The sequence below is a fragment of the Alternaria incomplexa genome, assembly GCF_024043165.1.
Source record: "Alternaria incomplexa strain BMP 0042 chromosome Unknown scaffold_15, whole genome shotgun sequence".
NCBI lineage: Eukaryota > Fungi > Ascomycota > Dothideomycetes > Pleosporales > Pleosporaceae > Alternaria > Alternaria incomplexa.
This window is the reverse complement of record NW_026249864.1, coordinates 161,419-175,501: the sequence shown is the minus strand read 5'-3', so window position 1 is coordinate 175,501 and position 14,083 is coordinate 161,419. Positions and strand designations below refer to the sequence as shown.

The 14,083-nt window shown below is 54.4% G+C and overlaps 4 protein-coding genes across 4 annotated transcripts; 3 read left to right on the top strand and 1 right to left on the bottom strand.

Moving 5' to 3' along the window:
* Positions 1 to 99: 99 nt before the first annotated feature.
* Positions 100 to 1,736, top strand: J4E90_009121 (uncharacterized protein; the record flags this gene model as incomplete). Its single annotated transcript, XM_051438642.1, has 3 exons — positions 100 to 282; positions 359 to 461; positions 511 to 1,736. 3 exons carry the CDS (start codon positions 100 to 102, stop codon positions 1,734 to 1,736), a joined length of 1,512 nt encoding a protein of 503 aa, XP_051287305.1.
* Positions 1,737 to 2,384: 648 nt separating this feature from the next.
* Positions 2,385 to 3,506, top strand: J4E90_009120 (uncharacterized protein; the record flags this gene model as incomplete). Its single annotated transcript, XM_051438641.1, has 2 exons — positions 2,385 to 2,574; positions 2,623 to 3,506. The coding sequence occupies 2 exons, from the start codon at positions 2,385 to 2,387 to the stop codon at positions 3,504 to 3,506; spliced, it is 1,074 nt and encodes a 357-aa protein (XP_051287304.1).
* A 389-nt stretch (positions 3,507 to 3,895) lies between these two features.
* J4E90_009119 (uncharacterized protein) lies at positions 3,896 to 4,963 on the top strand (the record flags this gene model as incomplete). Its single annotated transcript, XM_051438640.1, has 3 exons — positions 3,896 to 4,258; positions 4,329 to 4,694; positions 4,787 to 4,963. The coding sequence occupies 3 exons, from the start codon at positions 3,896 to 3,898 to the stop codon at positions 4,961 to 4,963; spliced, it is 906 nt and encodes a 301-aa protein (XP_051287303.1).
* A 3,323-nt stretch (positions 4,964 to 8,286) lies between these two features.
* On the bottom strand, positions 8,287 to 11,588 carry J4E90_009118 (uncharacterized protein; the record flags this gene model as incomplete). The annotated part of the gene is made up of 2 exons (XM_051438639.1): positions 8,287 to 9,466; positions 9,523 to 11,588. The coding sequence occupies 2 exons, from the start codon at positions 11,586 to 11,588 to the stop codon at positions 8,287 to 8,289; spliced, it is 3,246 nt and encodes a 1,081-aa protein (XP_051287302.1).
* Positions 11,589 to 14,083: the final 2,495 nt, after the last annotated feature.

Here is a 14,083-nt window from a genome sequence, read left to right as displayed (position 1 = left end):
GCAGCCCTCTTCGTTTCTGTTTCTTCTACTGTACATAAACGGCTATGCGGATCTGCATTGAGGACATCATCGCATAAAGTGTGACGTCAACCCGCTAAAATGCCTTCCTGGCTGTCGCGAGCAACTGAGTCTCACAATGCTCAGCTCATCACGACTGCAGCCGTGTCAGGCTTTGTCGTGGGCAGTGCGATTCTAGGTTTTCAGAAAGCTCGGCGCTTGACAAGGGTAGCCGATCTGAAGGCATCGATTCCAGACGTCAGTGACGAACATCGCGCGTCCAGAGTGAGTACCCGAATATCGAATCGGCTGCATACTCGATCATCGAGCTGACACCTAAATACTCGCTAACATCACCCAGCTGACCGAATATGGTGCTGCTTCCAATGTCTTCGCCCCAAGCAAGGAAGATGAGCGGAGTATGGCATTAGCCGCAAGGGCAAGGAAAGGTGACTACGACGACGGTATTGATTCTTTCATGAAATGCCAGTTCAACTCTGACTAGTGCACCAGATCTCATCCTTGAACAACTCGCAAGAAATAGAGTCTTTCTCACAGATCCTGGAATCGCCAAGCTAAGGAATGCCTTCGTAATTGTAGTCGGATGCGGAGGCGTCGGATCACATGCTACGGCCGCCCTCGCTCGCTCAGGATGCTCCAAACTTAGGCTTATCGACTTTGACCAGGTCACGCTGTCTTCGCTCAATCGGCATGCAGTTGCTACACTAGCAGATGTCGGAACGCCCAAGGTTCACTGCCTCCGCAAACGACTCGAACAAATCACACCCTGGACCCATTTCGAATGCCGAAATGAACTCTTTGCCGAGCATACTGCTGCAGCTCAGCTAGCACCCATGAACCATCAGCAGCCGGATTTTGTTATCGACGCTATCGACAACATTGACAGCAAGGTTGCACTTCTGGCATACTGTTACATGAATAACATCAAAGTCATATCTTCCATGGGTGCAGGATGCAAGTCTGATCCTACACGAATATTCATTGGCGACATCTCCACAAGTACAGACGACCCGTTGTCAAAGTCTACAAGGCGAAAGCTACGCTTGAAGGGTGTCAAGGACGGCATACCAGTTGTCTACTCTACAGAAAGGCCAGGCCCAGGGAAGGCTGAGCTCCAACCTCTCTCCGAAGAAGAATTTGCGAAAGGCAACGTGGGAGAGCTTGGTGTTCTTGCAGATTTCCGGGTAAGAATCTTGCCAGTTTTGGGTACTATGCCAGCCATCTTCGGTCTCGCAGTTGCGAATCATGTCATCCTTTCCATCTCTGGCTACCCTCACGAATACTTGCCAGCCAAGTCACGCGACAAGATGTACGACGGAATTTTAGGTGCTCTCCAAGGTGCCGAAGAAAGACTGGCACGTGCACTCTTCAGCGAGGACCCACTGGGTCTCAAGATTCCCATAACACAAGATGATGTGGGCTATCTAGTAGAAGAAGTATACCATGGCCGAAGTATCATCAGTGGGTTGTCTACACGCCTAGTATTGACACGATGGACTAAGCCAGCTCTGAGTTTTGTTGATGAGAGAACACCGGGTCAGAAGAATAGTCATCTCCAGATGAAGGACTTGGTTCTTATGACGAAAGAAGAGGCAACAAAGCATGAGAGGGAAGTGTTAAAAGGCCAAAAAAGCTTAGAGGAAGTATATGACGCCGAAACGATTGAACGTGTCGACAAGACAATGGCTGAAGAAGACAAGTTCCAACGTTTGAGGTAACAAATGATACACTGATTATCTTGTTGCACATTCCTATGTGATCCTCACACTGCAACGACTCCATACAACTTCGGCATCCAGTCATCTCCGTGACACGATGCAACCGCCCTCAGAGTTGCATTCTCCGCGTTTAACCCCGATATCACCAGACCCCGGTGCATTGTCATCGGTCTGCATCAGTCGGTCCGCCGACAATCTTTGGCAGTGGCCCGATATCCATCGGCGGTCGCATTAGCGCAAGGCACGCGACCAATAGGAGAAGTCCTCACTTCCGCTATCTACGCGGTGGATAATTTTTCAACTGATGACGCACAGCATCAGTAAACGAAACCGGTACTGTCCCCGCAGTACAAGTACGCGTAAAGGTCTATGATGGCGAAGGTAGCCAATGGGCGCTCATGAGAGTGACGATGGGACCAACCAGAATAGCTCAGTTCCGCAGTCCGCCTGCATAGGCTGCCTTGAGGCTCTTCTAGACGGGCCAGGCTCATAGTGAACGTCATATCGGAATGTCCACGGAGTTAACGGTCGTTGCTGATATATAAGTGTTTGTGCACGGATGGTGCGGCCAAACATCCCACTACAACTACAACATCAACACCAACACCAACATCGAGCACGTACGCTTACAACAATACGAACTACACAATGGCGACAGACACGAAATTCCAAGGATGGCTCGGCAAGGACGAGGAGAGTGTCAAGGGAAAGATGGAGTGGGGTCAATTTGAACCTAAAAAGTGGACCGAAGACGATGTTGACATTGAGATCTCTCACTGCGGTATCTGTGGATCAGACTTGCACATGTTGAAATCTGGCTGGGGCCCTACACCATATCGTATGTTACAGACTGTGTCAACTGCTTCACCGTACTGATGGTTATTAGCCTGCGTCGTCGGTCACGAGATCATCGGCAAAGCCGTCAAGGTTGGCAAGAACGTCAAGCACGTCAAGCAGGGCGACCGTGTTGGTGTCGGCGCGCAAGCACGCTCATGCCTTCAACCAGACTGTCCCGATTGCTCGAACGGCATCGAGAACCATTGCCACCGCGAGACAGTAAACACTTATGGCTCCATCTACCCACGCGACGAGGGCAAAAGCTATGGTGGATACGCTACACACAACCGCACAAACGGACACTTCGTCCTAAGTATCCCTGACGGCTTGGATAGTGCGGATGCTGCGCCGATGCTCTGCGGCGGAATCACCGTCTACTCTCCGTTGAAGCGTTATGGCTGTGGTCCTGGCAAAACTGTCGGAATTGTTGGAGTAGGGGGCTTAGGTCATTTCGGTGTTCTCTTTGCCAAAGCCCTGGGTGCAGACAAGGTCGTCGGTATAAGCCGCAAGGCTGAGAAGCGCGATGACGTTCTCAAGCTAGGCGCTGACCTCTACGTTTCCACTGACGAAGATAAGGATTGGGCCAAGCACAACGCACAAACGCTCGATCTCATTATATGCACCGTTTCCAGCGCCAAGATGCCTCTAGATGGCTATCTTAGTTTGCTCAAGACTCATGGTACTTTCATCCAAGTTGGAGCACCGGACGGCGGAGAGCTTCCTCCCATCAACGCCTTCACGCTTCTTTCTGGTGGACTCAAGGTTGGAGGCTCTGGCATCGGTGCCCCATGGGAGATCAAGGAGATGTTGGAGTTGGCGGCTGAGAAGAAGATCAAGCCATGGATCCAGAAGAGGCCAATGAAGGATGCTAACACCGCGGTTGTGGACATGGAGGCAGGAAAAGCGAGGTATAGGTATGTTCTGGAGAACTAAGCAAGCAATATGCACAGCAACATAGCTTTATACGTCTGAAGGCAAACATGTACATTCTCTTGCAAAGATTTACCATTGATGATATGCTCTTGCGGCACTTTATGTGTGTTTCTCATGTTGCGTTTCAACAGAATTGCCGCTCCGCCGACCAAATGATAACATCCTAAGACACTCGCATCTCTTCATACCTATATTGTGTGATGATTTGTAAACGCATCACTATGTTATCCCAAATAAGGAAATAACCTACCCCCCCGGCCCGAACGTTCCCCACAAGATCGACATGTGACGTCGTTGCATATTCACACGACAACATCAGCCTCACGACTCGCAACTATGATCACCAACCGCCCATACTCGAAAGACAGTACACTTTATCGCTGTGCATCATGCCAAACACCAAAACCATTGACGTCCCCCACCTCGGCGGCATAACAGCTGCCTACCAAACCTCCGGTCCCGTGGACGCCTCCAAACCCACCCTCATCTTGATAAACTCCTTCGCTACGTCCTCGGAGCTCTATCGTGATGCATACACGAACAAAAAACTTACATCGGTGATGAATCTGGTAGCGATCGAGCTATTGGGTCATGGACAAACGCGCGCAAAGACTGAGAACTGGACGTACTGGGATACTGCGATGATGAATCTGCAGGTTATGGAGAAGCTGGGTGTGAAGAAAGCTTTTGTATTAGGGACGAGCCAGGGAGGATGGGTGACGGTACGAATGGCACTTTTGGCGCCGGAAAAGGTAAGCGACCCACGCCATGTCTAATGATTTGTGACGCACTCTACCAGATATTGACAGAGGAACTACCAAGATCCTTGGCATAGTACCTCTTGGAACATCCTTAGACTATGAGTCCCCTCGTTCTCGCGATCTAGGCTGTTGGCACGCCGTTGACCCCCTCGCTGACCGCATCACCGGCGAATTCGGCACCGAATCCAATGAGCCTACGCCAGACTTTGTACCCAGCACAGACTTCTGCAACTTCCTCATCGACGTGGGCTTGGGGAAGGAGGACTGTCCCGAAGACGTCCGCGCCTTCTGGATTGATGAGATTAAGAATAATTATCAAGGCGACGAAGGACGTCGAAGGATCAGGATGTGTGCAATTAATCTTAGAGATCGGGACGGATTGCATATGCGCTTGAGCGATGTGCTGTGTCCGGTTTTGCGGTTGCATGTAAGTGGATGGATGCTTTTCTTTTCATAGCAACGTTGGTCTCATTGCGGATGTGTTCTCTAGGGTGATTTCGCAACTGACTGTCGTCACAGGGAACTAGCGATGTTGTTTATTCGGTCGCGAACGCCAAAGAGGAGATGAAACTCTTTACGAACTCGCCGAATGCCAAATTGGAGGTTATCGAAGGCGGCCAGCACTTCTTGAGCGCATCTAATCCGAAAGAGGTTAACGAGTCTGTTATTCGTTTTGTAAAAGAGTATAGCAAGTAGAGGTTTTGGGACGAGGGCTTTGTGTTATGCATGTTGGATGTTGGATAGGCCTTGTTGAATCAAACCTTGGAAGTATTTTGACTGGGTAGCTAGGTAGCAAACAGATATCATGACACGGACGCGTTAGCTATTTGCGCGCATCTTTCATTCTATCCGCACCGACCCCATTACCGTAACGCCGACGAATGTAGTGTGTCTCGACAGAGAGAAAGGCTATGTAGTTGATTTGTGATGTTGATGCTTGCGTATAGAGGGCATTAGGTCAATACACAAAAATACCAACCCAGTTTATGTTGAGCATCGGAACAGGTGCATGTTACAAGCAAAAACGATTAGGGGTCCTTGTAGGCTTCATCGCAAAGATCTGATGGTCCCATATAGCCGCTCTAAGCAAGATAAATACTGTAGGGATAAGTAATAGCACGTGCGCCATTGGGTGTCTGGCTTACCAATAAGGCAAAGATGAGACCTTGCATCTTTCCACATGTTCTAGCTGCATACAAAGTATGATGCGCACACAGTCGTCAACATTTGTTTTGCAAGTAATCTTCGCCGTTTGTGTATAAATGTGCATATCGGTGTGACAAAGGGTGGATATGTTGAGTTCTGGCACACACGCACACTCACACGACGCCATGCTTTTTCTTGCTGGCTATGATGTAATTTGATATGCGCTCTTGCGATTACCCCGCTTATCCCAGTCCTTCAGCTGTTGCTTGCTTTTGCGCGGACCACGGAGTCTTGCCCCTCTCCACACCTGGCACTTGGACTTAGCCTCCGGCAAAACGGCGCTCGTGCCACAGTTGTAAACTTGGTCTGCGGGCCGAAAGTATTGCTTTTGACGGAATGGTTCCAGCGCTCGATGGCCGCTGCATAGGTCCCACAATAGCGCGATAGGTCTGATCGGCAGCGGTGATGCGCTCCAGTGTGTGGCCATGAAGAAGGAAAGTGCGGAGCAAAGCAATATTGTCGAGAACACCGCCTCTTCACGATCACGGCACGTCGGATCTGCGTGGTCAGCTACCAACAGTCACAGTCTAACAAGAATCAGCATCGACAATCCTGCGACATCACTTCCACATTAAGAGCACGTTATTTTACCTGTATGGCGGGCTATGGGCCATACAGAGCCCAACCGTCGATGCAGCTTTGGATTTCAGACTCGCCTAAAGACCCATGTCAGCATGATCTCCAGTGTAGAACTACACCGGAATAGCCGTTTGGTAAGCGTATTCGTAACATGCATCTACATACCCTTGTCAACGAGATGTGGCTGAGAATGATCGAACCGAAGTCCCGCCCGCTCGCCTCGCAAAGGAAATGCCATCGGTCCACCCAACACCACCTTAGGGTCTCGCACGTGCGTCAAGATGCGAAGGGCTTGCAAAAGTTGGGCATTTCCCAGCAAGTGGGGAAAGTTTGACGAGCCGCCAATGGCTACAATCGCAGCGACATCGAGACTGTGCTGCCCCTTGTGCAATGCGACGAGCGATCAAACATGGGTTGAGAGACGACCTGGAAGTGATTACTGTTTGACATTAGCATATCTTGTCAACTGGGATGAGAGTTCATTGGCTTGTCGGAACGCGATCTATATCCATGGACTAGGTACTGATGTTGTTTGCTTTTTGGGCGTCTTAACCTGATGGACACCGGGGATACTCGATGTAGCCAGCAAGTTCTTACAGCGGGACAGATGCACCTGCAGCCGCATCTGTATCTGTAGCGACATGCAGGATGTAGCCGGTATATCTCCGCGGCATTCGTCCACGCCGCGCCCCTCTCGATTAAGACCGGTTCCTGCGTCTTGCCGTGGCCCTTGAATCGCAGCATGAGTAGGCGTTTGTAGATACTGCACCAGAATAAGACTTGATATATTGCATGGTGTACTACAGCCACAGAGGAATCCGTTGATGTTCCCAGGTCTAACAAAGTCGTCTTGGACATAGCCGACATTTGCCAGTAGGGGCGACGGGAAGGACACGTTTCGCATCCTGGTCATTTCGGCAGTACTGCATCGCCGTTTACCTCAGCATGTGCCGTTTGGGGAGCATGTGACGGGTTATTGTTGAAGAAAAGAGAAGAAGGAGTGGGACATCTAGACAGTGGGGTGAGTAGTTGGCACTTGGCTTGTTCCAGGGCTTGACGTCAACAGGCCTTCACAACGGATGGCAGGTGCGATAGGCGCGTAAGAAGACGGAAGCCGGTACACGTCAGGTACAACCCACTGCTCTGGGTGCCTGTGCTCTATCGTTTGGCTCGCAAATCAGCGTGCATGACCGTACAGCGCGAAGATTTGTTACCGCAGCAGGCAGGATTCGCCGATTGCGAACGATGAACTGACTGCCTGAGCCCATGCATCAATATGCAGGCCTCGATTTCACCTTTGACTTGTATAGCTGCACCGTTCTCGTTCCAGTAAGACAAAACCAATTGCATTTGGCGCCCAAGCGAGCTGTCGGCTGGGAGTTTCAGGTGGTCGTTGGCAGTCTGAGACAGAGACCCGAGCGCACACAGCAACAATGTCGCATTTATGCGGTCAAGAACGCTCTTGTCCGCTGCATATCTTTGTGCACAAAGTCGCGGTAGGAATCCTTGCATGCCGAGATGAACAATGCTTATATGGATGTATAGTTGCAAACTTATAGATATATAACGGTACTGGATTAAGGTGAGGGGTAATGCACCCGAACGCACCGAAGAAGTAGCTCTGCCGGCTTTTGTTCGTAGCCATGGCGTCCACCATCGGAACTCACCGCAGTGGAGTTCCAAGACTGCCTTGACCAAGTCTAGACTGACCCTTACAGCAATCAGCGTGTTAAAAGACACACGGGTGATGCAATCTCAGGGGTTAGCACAAGCTGCGGGTGCTTGTACCCGGTATAGCTATTGAGCATACGTGAACGTTGCGGTTTACCCAAGTAGCGTAGCAGATGCAGTACGGTACGGAGTATGGTACGGATGTGATATTCGTGCGTCTAAGTGCATATGTGTAGCCAATCAATCGCCAAGCGGCTGTGGTGCTCTCTAAAGCATAGATGTGGTGAGAGCGACGCCCAAGTCCTACTTTTGCAAATCCAGGAGGTCCACCCAATGCAAGGAGATATAGACCCGTGTTGGTATCGTAAACCCAATAAGAGAAACAAAGAGAAACAAGACGTCTCAAGTGGGATGAGCCCGATGGCAGCTCTAACAGTGAAATCGCCAAAAAGAAAGATATGGCCGTGAATGGAAGCAAGGAAACATGATACCAAAGAGTGATGCGCTATGATACAGGGTATATGCAAGCAAATGCGAAGAGATCGAAGAGTCGTTGCGCGCAATTAATTCTCCTCCATCAAGGCTTCTTGGTCGCCGGTTTCGCGCCAGTCGCGTGCGCGTTCGGATAGGCGCTTGACACCAGCAATGCGCTCTGCCCAGAGAGATTCCGAGGGCGAGCGGAAAGTGTACGCGCGCTGGGATGAGATGACACCGATTGCCTGCAACACGGCCTTTCGCGAATCCCTACCGAAGACAGCAGGGTGGTTGATCCACTCGAGACTGGACTCGAGTTCTGCGTCAAGCGCATACATGGTTCTGACATCAATGCCTGCTGCAGGAGTAAAGGGGCTATCCGCATGAGGCGAGGGCGTTCGCGCACGCAAATCGCCACTGGTACTGTGCAATGTCGGTGATGCGGATCCAGTGCTGCCTGCTGCACTGGATGGTTCGTTGCGTCGGTGACCTGGAGGTGGAAGTGGTGGCAGACCTCCTTTTCCGAGTCCTTTTAGAATACTGCGCGTTTCCTTGAGAAGGTGGTGTGCGCGGTCGTGTTGCCCACGCGAAACAAGCGTCAATGCGCGTGTCAGCATGTCTGAGGTGAGCAATTCCATGCGTCGCTGCACGACGTGAGGATGAGGTGGGATGGGAGGTGTTGGTGGTCTTCCAGTCGGGCTCTTCTTTGGCCCTGACGGTAGCAGAGTGATGGCGAGTAACGACGGGCGTGGTAAATGTGACAAAGACCCTTCGCGTAGGATGTCACCGTACGTCAGGTCTGCCTGGATCAGCGGCACTTCTTCAACGCTGAGTGTGCGTGAGTCGTCCTGGTCGAGCGGTCCACCGAGAGCCTCAAGGCCAGACACAATCGACTCCCAAGGGTCCTGAGGAAGCTGTTCTGGTGAGCCGGTGTCTGGTGCAATGGCTAGTTGGACCAAAATGTCTCGCTTGTCGCCAAAACGCAGGTCACCCAACGCGGCTTCGGCGTCTCGTCCGGTAGCTCGTTTTGTAATCTGCAGGGCGCCGCTGATCTTGACAAACTTGGCAGGAGAGCCTTCGGGTAGTCGTAGCTTGAGTTTGACGTTTTGATGCGAGGTAGTCTGGAGGGAGCCGAGACAGCCAGCTGCACACTCACGCAGCATCATCCAGTCTTTAACGTACGTGTACGAAGCCTTGGTGCGGGTAGAAAGTTCAATCATGGTATCGGGCTTGTGTGTCAGTCCTAGACCGAAGGAGTGGATGGAGACCCTGGATTACGTGTTAGCAGTGGTTGCGCGGATTTGTGGGAGGAAGGGGCTACGGACTTGGCAGCCTCGGCGCGGGAGATGACAAAGTCGACGCTTTCAGCATCGGAGGTGGAGGAATCGCTGATGAGCAGGATGCTGGAGAGGGGGTTGCTGGACTTGCGCTGCATGAGCAGATCCATGGCGACATTGGCACCGTCGACGACATCTGCGCGCAGGCTCTTCTGGCCGACGGGGCGGATGGAATCGAGCACCTTGGGCCAGTCTCTCCACGCCTTGCTCGTCATGCCGACGATGGGGACACCACCGCCGCTAGAGCCGAAGGTGACGAGGCCCATGCGGTCGCGCTCGCCCAGGTTGTGGACCAGGAAGCGCAGGGTGTCGCGGAGCAGGTTGATCTTCAAGCCCTGCATGGAGGAGGATACGGGGATGACGACGACAATGTCGACGGGCACGTGGATCGAGGGCGGGGGGCGCGGCTCGGGCACGGCGGCGCGCGGGGCGCTGTACTCGGTCGGGGCGGTCATGGTGGACCTGGCGGCGCCGTAGGACGAGTTGATGGAGGAGAGGCGCTTGGGGCGGCGGTAGTCGTCGTCGTCGGGGCCCGAGTTGTCGTGGTCGTAGTCGGGCAGGCGGGCGGCGGTGGGGAAGTCGAGGCGGATGTCCATGAGGGCGCGGCGCCAGAGGTCGAGCTGGCTGCGGTCGTGGAACTGCAGGTGGAAGGCGGGCAGCTCGGCGACGGAGAGGCTGAGGGTCAGGACGAGGCTGTCGGGCGCGTGCTCGACGTGGTTGAGGTGCTTCTTGATGAGGATGGAGCCCTTGAGGGTGCACTTTGTCTTGGTGAGGGGCGGCGTCTTCTTCTCCTTGACGCAGATGAGCATCTCGGAGAAGAGGTAGCACTCGAGCTCCTGCCACGACTGGCGGTCCTTGCCAACGCGGATGTGGCCATGGAGGCGCAGCTTGCCGAAGCGCGAGAAGTCGAGGCCGTGCCAGTTGTCGACACGGGCGTGCAGGTCTTCGGTCATGTCGTCGAGCAGCGCCGCCGGCTCGTACGGCGGCGCGGGCGACTTGGAGCGCTCGTAATCGCTCTCGGCCACGCTGGCGAGCGGCGGCAGCGGCGGCGGCGCTCGCGGCAGGTCGTCGGGGCTGGGCCGCCACTTGCCCTCGACCACCTCGACGGTGACGAGGCACGTCAGGCTCTGCTGCTGCCGCGACCGGCTCAGCGTGGGGAACTCGCTGCGGACGGTGACGGTGGGCGCGGGAATAGGGCTCCGCACGCCGCCGCGCGGGCTGCTGAGGCTCGTCTCCATAGACTGCACGTCGTAGTCGTGCCGCCGCCCATCGTGCGTCGCGGCATACTCGCTCGACGACGCGAGCCCCGTCGCGCCCGAATCGCTGCGCCCGTGGGCCCGCGACTGGGCCTGTGACAGCGACAGCGACGCGCCCCGCTCGGAGCCGCGGTCGCGACTGTGGCTGCTGTCCCGCTGCCGTGTGTGTGTCGTGGGCGGGTATCGCGCCGACGCGTTGCTTCCGGTGCGCGACCGCCCGTGCTGCTGCTGCTGCTGCTGCTCGTCGTGCGGCCGCTCAGCCTGGCTGTCCCACGGCGTGGGCGTGTTGGCTGCGCTGCGCTGGCTCTCGGCGTGTGGCGGCGACGCCTCGTGCTGCACCGAACGCACAATCGTCGACAGTTTCTCTGCGCGCACATCAGCCTGCCTGCCCGCCGCCGTCTGCGAGGGCTGCCTACCAAGGTCGAGCACGTTGCCCCCTCTGCTGCTGTCGAGCCCCAGCGTCGCATCGCACGTCGGGCAGTGCTGCGACTCGAACTCGCGGATGTACTCGTAGAAGCACGCCTCGTGCGACACATGGCCGCACGAGAGCTGCAGTATCCGCTCGCCCCGCAGCGTGTACTCGAGGTTCTCCTCACACACGCAGCACTCGCTGCCGATAAAGGTTCGTTCCCGTCGTGTCCGCGTCCGCTCCATGTCCATGACCCCGGCCATGCCTCTGCCCGAGCGAGGCGGCGGTTGCGAGCTGACCAGAGTCGCGTCCGATCGTTGTGTGTGCGACGTCAAGCCTTTCGTCGTGTGACTGCTGCGCGAGTGCGGACGGAGGCCTAGGAAAGACATGAGCGCCCGGAGCTCCACGACACGTCTCAATCGACCAACTCGACTCTCTTCTTGCCTCTCTTGTCCTGTGTGTCGTATCTGTCGCCCAGCAGCCGGAACAGGTAGAGATTCGTATCCAAAGCCTCCTTGGGTGTGCTGTGGGGTGGGTGAGGACGACGGCGTCCAGACAAACAAGGTTCAAAACCGTTCGACATGGAAGGGCCGGGGCTGGGGCGGGCCTCACTTTGGGATCGCCTCAAGCACGTTTCAGCATCCAGAGAGCACACGGAGCAGCGTTGAAGAGCCCGCGGGCTGGGTGGACCTTTAGGTTAGAGCCACCAGGTACCGGCAAGCTGCGTTAGCCGGGGTATTGTGCCCGACGCGATTCGAGCCGTCCAACACGGGCCTGTCTGCGAGGCACTGTGCACAAGGGGAGAATGCGATGCGCCGGCCCGTTAGCTTTCGTAATTCAAACAGCTGCAGCGTCGCCGCCCTTGGTCATCACCCACCATCGCGCAGCACGCCGTCTGGCTTCCATCACACCTGGCCTCCACTACCAGGCCCGACGACTGCAGCATCCCGTTTGCAGCCAAGACTAAGCAGCACCGATGCATGGCTGCACGCTGCACGCTGCACGTACGTCGCGCCATCCCTGCACGGGGGCGTCGGAGGCACATGGTCCCCTGCCACGACCAACCGGACAGGGCTTGCGTGAATAGGGAGCCTTGGGAGCGACAGCCATGCGCCACCCCGTCAATCATTCGCCCTTACTTTACACGCGATTCAGTCCGTGAGTTGGCCCATGATGGCGGGCCAGAGACCGTTCGCATCGCAAATCCCCAACCTTGCGGTCCGTGACCAGGTCGAGCCGAGTAGGGAGACAGCCCACATACCTGCTTGAGCGCTGGCGAGCTGAATCGAATTAGGAGACATGCAGCCTCAATACGTCAGGGGGAACACACATGACAAACGACGCTTCTCTTCCCTAATCTGACGGCCTTCCACCTCGTCCGCTATACCTACTTGTCTGTCCTGTATCTCCTAAATAGGGGACACGCTAGAAGCTCTGCTTGCCTCCTAAACCCATCGTCCACTATCCAGCGTCACGGATTCAGTACCGAGTCAGTCTCTTCCGTCAAGGTTTGCCTGCAGCTGGGATCTCTCGGAAACACACCACTTCTAGAAAGCTCCTGTGAATCCTGCCAGGAGCGACTCGCACAAGGGGAACCTTACAGGAACAACCCTTCTCCGCGTGTAATGCGCGGTTAGTCGTCTTCAGTCACGCAAGCGAGCGTCACACTATGTTCGCAGGCGTGTATCTGGAGCTTCTCTTGGCGACCAACTTGCACCGTCGTTGCGGACAGAATTGCAACTTGCTCCTGCCACCCGAACCCTGCACGACCGTCAGTCACAGTTGAGCTGTAGTCAACTTGGTGTGTATTCCGGAGCAGCTTGTACAAATTCGCGTCGGACGCACGACGCTGTAGGCATAGCGGTCCCTGGATCTTCCGGCCCCAGGCGGGTCTTTGCGTAATCAGCACATGGCACGCACGTGGATGCTAGAACGTCATCATGAGTTTCCAAGATGCGGCATCTCCCAAGTGTTCAACCAGCAACGTCCATCACACACATCAAACCCCCGGATCTACGGCAAGGCAAACTACCCCATGCACAGCTCTGCACCAAAATGTTTTCGTACCAGGGTTTCACAAACGACCCTTTCTTTCAACTTCTTGCACAGAACAATACGCACATTCGTTACCGGATTGGCCACGCCAACTTCCGCGGTAGATTGCCAATACATGTGCTCTAACTGCAGGCTCTGTACAGGCTATGCACAAGAATTTTTCGTCACTCGAATTTTCTCCGCCCTTACCAGTTGCAAAGTCTGCATCGCCCTGCCTTTTTAGCCGGCACATACTCGATCTCGCTTCTACGGAGCGCCGTGCGTACACGCGTACGTAAGTACTGACGACGTAAATGAAATCCATAACAATCTTTTGAACCAGCTCCAAATATGCCCTGAAGATTCGCTGCATCAACGGATCATCTTGCAGTCACGTTTGACAATGGCTGTCAGTGTGCGTGGTGGATGCGAATAACAGCTGTGACCACCGTGACAGACGCCTCATGCCGCGAACCATTCGACTATCTGCCTTTACGACCTTTGTCGAACCCTGGTTGCCTGACCAGTGAGCTGTCATTGAGCTGTCATATCGTTAAGCCCCCTTTCGGAGCTGTTCATGTACGCATGCCCAATAGTTTCTGCGCAATGGCAAGCTCAACATTAATTTGCTGGTAACTGCCTTCAATGCATTGAAGACTTGACCTCCTACATGCAGCATTAGCTTCGCTTATTCAACACTATTACTCGCGGACGACGGCGAAGTCACTCCCTCTCATCTCTTTCCGCCATTGCTGTTATTAGACATATAAATGTGCAACAGTCGTTCTGCTGAACGAAAACACAGCACTTCAATCGCTCCACAACCTCCGTTCCTCATCTTCTGTTGTCT